Source organism: Cicer arietinum, chromosome 5 (assembly GCF_000331145.2).
Source record: "Cicer arietinum cultivar CDC Frontier isolate Library 1 chromosome 5, Cicar.CDCFrontier_v2.0, whole genome shotgun sequence".
In the NCBI taxonomy this organism is placed as follows: Eukaryota; Viridiplantae; Streptophyta; class Magnoliopsida; order Fabales; family Fabaceae; genus Cicer; species Cicer arietinum.
The window spans coordinates 71,531,817-71,539,074 of NC_021164.2; the positions used below are offsets into that span (position 1 = coordinate 71,531,817).

A 7,258-nucleotide genomic window follows, 5' to 3' on the forward strand; every position below is an offset into this window, starting at 1 on the left:
TTTTTAAGAAAACCATCATTTGCATTTAAAAAGTAATTTGGAGTTTTGTGCGAAGAATCAAACTGGAATCTACAATAAAAAAAGAGGAAGAGATTTAGGCTTAAAAAAGACTCATAAAATACTTTATAAGTTCAAATGATAACAAATAAATGTTTAGTAACATTAATTTCATCACGAGTTTATAGTTTTTTTTCTTGATTATTCTATTAAATTCAATTTTGTGTTTTAATAAAATTTAAAATTTATATTATCTAGGACACTAAGTAGTTAAAAAATTCAAACTTTAAAATTTTAAAACAATATTCTAATATTTTAGAAAAATTCAAATTTATATTTTTTGAATGATAAATAATTTTCAAAAATCCATATTAAAATCTTTCGAAAGATAAATATATTACAATAAATTCAAACTTTGAAATTTTAGAATGTTTTTGAAAACTTAAAATTAAGTTCGCCTATTTTATTTCGGATAACTTCAAGGAAACATTTCAAGTTGTATTTTATTTTATTTTTGAAAATTAATTTTAACTAAAAATAAAAGAGCAATACAAATGATTCGATTAAAATGTGGGATAACGGTATAATAGAAATTGTGGAAAGTAAAAATTTTCGTTATCTTAAAATATTGAGTACTTCTACGACATATTAAAAAATTAATATATTGTATGACATATTATATATATACATTAAAATTTATAATTTAGTCAATTTTAATAGACACTGTATTAATATATATATATAAGAAAAATTAGAGGTTGAAAAATTCATAAAACCAATATATTATATTTTTTATTGTACACTAAAACCTCTCTTGAAAAGTTCCCATGGTATAGAACTGCAAATAGAAAACTATTGAAGAAAGCCCAGTCAAAACGAAATTGAACAATTAGCCCACTTACAATTCTAAGACAATTTATTTTGTGCTTTCTATTTTCCACCTCCACTTATATCTCTCATCCTCCAATACATTTAAAAAATCATTTTATTCTTTTTATTATATATAAAAGATTAAATTTTTTTTTCTTTTTCACTTTTCATTAACACATTCAAAACTGTAGCAACAATTATTAATTTTTTTATTTAAATTTTTGAATTTTTGATAAATTATAAAAGTTTCAAAATACAAAGTAAGTTTATTTTTGAAATACAATTTATTGTATTCATTAATTTTTTTTTGTTGAAGTTTTCACCTTTAACAAAAGTTTCAAAATGCATATTTTCAGAACTTTCAAACTTTTAAAATATTAAATTTTTTAAAACTTTTTCGATGAAGATGGAAGTTCCGAAAATTGAAATTTTTACTCAAATTTTTTAAATGTAAATTTTATTTCAAAATAATTACATTATTTAAAAAAATATTGTATTTATAATATAAATATTAATTAAATTTACTATAATTTTTTATATTAAAATAAGTATGAGTTGAATTGAGGGTGAAGTTACTACTACATCCACCATAGATTCTATAGATAAATTCACGATCGATCAGGTAATCTTAATAATAACTGATATTATATGTTTTTTGTTTTAATGTACACACACGATCGATCATTCATATTTGGGACGTTTAAATGAAGATGAAAGAAAATTTGTTAATGATATGAAAGCGCGAAATAAAGAGAATCACACAATTTTCACTAAAATATATAAAACAAAGAGTACTTATGAATCATCTCAAATATCTTCAAACAAAATAACATTAAGTGTCAGTTGATATATTGACAACTCACCTTCAACATGTTTTTCAATCCACCTAGTATATATTGGAGTATGTTCTCGAACCCTTCCACTATCACCTGCTTACAAAATTTAGGAAAGTGCTCATAAATCCAACATTGCACCAAAAATAACAGAAAATCTAGTAAATTATAAATACAACTTAATAAATCAATAACACAAGATAATATGAGTCATATACATGTAACAAGGTCACATTTCCTCTCAATTTGATTGAAGTGTTTAAAGAAGTCGTCTGATTCTGATTGTTAATCTGACACTACTGTTTCTGTTGATGTATCAGGTTCCTCTGGTAATTTCGGAACTTATGGTAATTCTTATTCTTCTGGTAGTTCCAGTTCTGTTGATATATGTGATTTATCTACCATTTTTGATTTTGTTGGTATGTTTGTTTTCTCTGTCAGTTTTGACTATGTTGATTTTATAGAGACTAATTATATTTTATATTAAATTTATATTATAAATACAATATTTTTTTAAATATTGTATTTATAGTAAATTTAATTAATATTTATATAGTAAATTCTTCTTCTTCTTCTTCTTCTTCTTCTTCTTCTTCTTCTTCTTCTTCTTCTTCTTCTTCTTCTTCTTCTTCTTCTTCTTCTTCTTCTTCTTCTTCTTCTTCTTCTTCTTCTTCTTCTTCTTCTTCTTCTTCTTCTTCTTCTTCTTCTTCTTCTTCTTCTTCTTCTTCTTCTTCTTCTTCTTCTTCTTCTTCTTCTTCTTCTTCTTCTTCTTCTTCTTCTTCTTCTTCTTCTTCTTCTTCTTCTTCTTCTTCTTCTTCTTCTTCTTCTTCTTCTTCTTCTTCTTCTTCTTCTTCTTCTTCTTCTTCTTCTTCTTCTTCTTCTTCTTCTTCTTCTTCTTCTTCTTCTTCTTCTTCTTCTTCTTCTTCTTCTTCTTCTTCTTCTTCTTCTTCTTCTTCTTCTTCTTCTTCTTCTTCTTCTTCTTCTTCTTCTTCTTCTTCTTCTTCTTCTTCTTCTTCTTCTTCTTCTTCTTCTTCTTCTTCTTCTTCTTCTTCTTCTTCTTCTTCTTCTTCTTCTTCTTCTTCTTCTTCTTCTTCTTCTTCTTCTTCTTCTTCTTCTTCTTCTTCTTCTTCTTCTTCTTCTTCTTCTTCTTCTTCTTCTTCTTCTTCTTCAGTTCTTATTTAATTATGAATTGTATCTTCGTTCCTAGCTTTTATGAACAAGATTATTTTTGATAATATGTGCTTTAGCCAGTTCATTATTTATGAATCTAGTCTAAGTAGTTCTTCTATATTGATTTTGTAAATTATTTAGATTGATTATGTTCGTATTTTGTTCAAATTGAGTTTGAAAATTCTTCAGATTGATTTTTTTCGTATTTTGTTCAGATTGAGTTTGTAAATTCTTCATATTGATTATGTTTATATTTTGTTGTAAGTAAATTTTGATCGAATCTTCTTCAAATCTTGACCACATCTTCTTTTCAACTTGGTCAATTTTTTTTTTTCAGTTATAAATATGAATCAAATCTTATTTTAAATTTTATTCAATTATAAATTTGAATCAAATCTTATTTTAGATTTTCTACATTTATAAATTTGAATTAATTTTTATATTAGATTTTTTTCGATTTATAGTTCTGAATTAAATTTTATTTTATATTTTCTTCAATTATAAATTTAAATCAAATCTTATTTTAAATTTTCTTTAAATTGTTGGTAGGGTTCGCAATGAGAAGGAGAATGAAGAGGAGGAGGAAACAAATGTATATGAAGTTTACGTAATGAAAAAAAAACTAAAGCGGTTTACTGTTATATATAAAACTCTTATTTGTTGGTCTACACTTTATTTGGAAAAAGATAACTGTCTAATTTTAATTTCCAATCAAATCCATAATTACATTTTGATAAGTTTGTTTTGGGGTGAAAGTTTTGTCAGTTATATTTTTATATTATTATGTCCTCACTCTAGAAGCCACCGTATTTTTATATTTATTGGTTGTTTTAAATTTTATAAATAACTAATTTGTATATAATTTTAAAACAATAAATATATTAAAATTTAAGAGTTTAAATGTACAATTGATCTTCGTAAAAATATAATTAAATTTTTTATATTTTATAGAGACTAATTATATATAAACAAAATAATTGATGAAGTTAATATTAAATTAAGATAAATTATACCAAGTTTTTTTGTTTATATGTTATTCTATACGAGTGTTAAACTCACTTAAAGAAAAGACAAGATAGGATTACCCACCCTGTTTTAAAAGGTCAATAGAGAGTCTTGAGCTAGCATCTTCCATAGTCACAGACACATCTACTCATTTTATTGCGATGCCTATCAGAAGCATTACAAGGGAATTTATTGGCAAGCCAATAAGATGCAAAGGTTATATTCTTTGTATATATACACTTTATTAATCTTTAATTTTTGGCTTATAAGTAAGCATGTATCGATATTTTTAATTTTGACTTGTTCTTGACATGAAACAGCTGCAATATGCAAAAAATCAGGTGAACCTCTTGTTATTGAGGAAGTTGAATTAGACCCACCAAAATCATGGGAGGTTCGGATCAAAATTTTATGCACTTCTCTCTGCCACTCTGATGTGACCTTTTGGAAAATGGATTCTTCAGTAAGCAACCACAAAGTCCACAAACTATACTTTTTTTAATGTTACCTTTTCTATTATTAAGTGTAAAATAACTAATTTAAATTTTTAACTGAAGACTAAAATTGTGATTTTTTTTTCTTTCTGTTATTATGAAGAAAAGCAAAGAGGTAGAACTGTTTGAAATGAACAGCTTTTAATTTTATTTTCAGGCACCTGCTGCTAAATTTCCAATAATTTTGGGACACGAAGCTGTGGGGTAATAAATAGTCATAAACTTTATAGTAGTGTCTAATTAAATAAAGTTTGATTATTTTAACATGATATGTTTACGTTTTGTTAATATAAGTATTTTTTTATGACAGAGTTGTGGAGAGTGTGGGGGAGCATGTTGAAGAAGTGAAAGAGGGGGATTTAGTGGTGCCAGTGTTCCTAGCAAACTGTGGGGAATGCAGAGATTGCGAGAGCAGAAAAAGCAACATGTGCTCCAAGTTTGGAAGTGGAGCCATCCGTGACATGCCCAGAGATGGAACCAGCAGGTTTAGGGACATGAATGGAAAAGTGGTGCACCATTTATTGGGTGTTAGTAGCTTTTCTCAGTATACCGTAGTTGATGTAACTCATGTGGTTAAAATTCACCATCATTTTCCTCTTCATATGGCTTGTCTGCTCAGTTGTGGAGTTTCTACAGGTAATTCATTAATTGCACTTACTCAAGGATGTAATTTACACGGCTTATAATTTTCCCAATAAAATATCAAGATATTATTGAAGTCATTTTCAAAGTGTTTTTCGACTTTTATTTTACTTTAGAATCTTTGTTTTAAAAAAATACATGTAGTGATGTAGGTTAGTTGAAATATATATATATACACATTTGTGATTAGAAACTATGTACTAATATGTCTATTGGAGGAATATCAATTTGGCTGTATTGTATTATTTGTAGGGGTGGGGGCAGCATGGAAGGTGGCTGACGTAGAGAAAGGATCCACGGTGGCTATTTTTGGGCTTGGTGCTGTAGGCCTAGCTGTAAGTTTAGAGGACTCCATCAGATTACCCACACTATTTTATCCAACTAATTAATAAAAGTTTTTTTCTGGCTCTAAAATCTTTTAAAAAACTTCTAAATTTTATTTGTTTAATCTATTCGAAAGTATATTTTACATATTAAATTGAATAATTCTAACATATATTCTTGTATATTTAAAAATATTAAAAAATAAAAGAAAAAACACTCTTAATTAATATAAAAACAAACCGATGTAAAAAAAAATATTATAGGTTTGCTAAAATTGTAGGTGATTTATATGACTAATTAAAATCAATCACATATATTTTATTAATTTTTTAAAATTTTAAATACATTAATTATAATTGGTCGGAGATAACTAATACACAATTTTTTGAATATAATTGAAGTCTCACCAAACAAACAAATTGTAACATAATTGACAAATAAATTAATCCTGTAAGTATATGGTTCATGAGTTTAAACCACGATCTACAAAAAATACTTGTTGAAAGTTTCTATCTCTATATAATAGATATTTGTACTTGAAAAAGTTAATCTCCACCTTTTAGTAGAAAATAATTCGATGGACCTAGAAAAAAAATTACAGAAGTTTAGGAAGCACCAAATTCATATCTTTCACATTCAACACACAATAAAATAAAATAAAATAAAATAAAAAGTTTTAGTGGATGATTGGATTGTGAGCTAAGCAAACGTTTAAATTTAAATGATTAGGGTACTTTTTTTAGTGCCATCAAATCTAGAAAGGACATAGTATAGTAATATAGTGTTTTTTGTGTGCCATTTTAGTGTAGAAAGCTTATTGATTTAACTATAAACGAGTTTTGGATTGCACCAGGTTGCTGTAGCAGCAAAGCAACGGGGAGCTTCAAAGATTATAGGCGTGGATCTAAATCAGGACAAATTTGAAATAGGTTTCTAACCTTATTTTTTTGAAGTGCTCCTTTTTCTTCAAACACTAAGTACATATTTTATTGTTTTGAATATTGAGTGAGAAGCATCCTTAATTATCTTACTCATCATATATATATATACACACACACAGGAAAACAATTTGGAGTAACTGATTTTGTGAATCCCTCCAGTTGCAACGACAAGTCTGTGAGCGAGGTTGGTTATATATATATATATATATATTATGTACTCATGCATGCAGTGTTTTGTCTTAGAAAGACACAATGAGACATTTTTGTTCTCTCAGGTGATTAAGGATATGACAGATGGAGGAGCTGATTATTGCTTTGAGTGCATAGGATTGGCATCACTAATGGCAGAGGCTTTTAATAGCAGCAGAGAAGTCTGGTTTCAAATCTAATTAACATACATTAATTAATTAATTTCCTTGTGATGATTTTATGAATGGTTGTTATTAATAATGATATGTTATGGTTTGATAATCAGGGTTGGGGAAAGACAGTGATAATAGGGGTGGAAATGCATGGGTCACCACTCAGTGTAAGTTCTTATAGCATCCTAAAAGGCAGAACTATCACCGGATCACTATTTGGAGGCTTCAAACCCAAAACTGATATTCCCTTACTCGCGAACAAGTACTTAGACAAAGTAATCATTATATTTTATTTTATTTTATTTTATTTTATTATATTATGCATCAAGATGGTTAAGAGCAACGTCATTGATATTTGTGTTACAGGAGCTTAACTTGGACGGGTTCGTATCACAAGAGGTAGATTTTAAAGACATTAATAAAGCTTTTGACTATCTTCTTCAAGGAAATACCATCCGTTGCATTATAAGAATGGATCATTAGCTAACTTCACAACTTTTATTTGTAACCTCAAAACTCTCCAATATATAATATATGATGGATAAACAACTTCTTAAATAAATTGGTTAATAATGTAATGCTTCGTTTGGAAATCATTTCATTAATGAATCATTTTCTTC

At 27.0% G+C, this 7,258-nt stretch overlaps 1 protein-coding gene across 2 annotated transcripts; it reads left to right on the forward strand.

Annotated features, from left to right (window-relative positions):
* The first annotated feature begins 3,926 nt into the window (after positions 1 to 3,926).
* On the forward strand, positions 3,927 to 7,234 carry LOC101499075 (alcohol dehydrogenase-like 2). 2 transcript variants are annotated; one of them, XM_073368215.1, is made up of 10 exons: positions 3,927 to 4,091; positions 4,217 to 4,338; positions 4,527 to 4,573; positions 4,680 to 5,005; positions 5,264 to 5,346; positions 6,189 to 6,264; positions 6,396 to 6,460; positions 6,552 to 6,647; positions 6,752 to 6,913; positions 7,005 to 7,234. In XM_073368215.1, exons 1-10 carry the CDS (start codon positions 4,037 to 4,039, stop codon positions 7,119 to 7,121), a joined length of 1,149 nt encoding a protein of 382 aa, XP_073224316.1. In that variant the 5' UTR covers positions 3,927 to 4,036; the 3' UTR covers positions 7,122 to 7,234. The 2 variants fall into 2 exon arrangements, with proteins under 2 accessions (XP_073224316.1, XP_004501693.1); XM_004501636.4 differs by having other exon boundaries at positions 3,928 to 4,091; positions 4,196 to 4,338.
* The last annotated feature ends 24 nt before the right edge of the window (positions 7,235 to 7,258 follow it).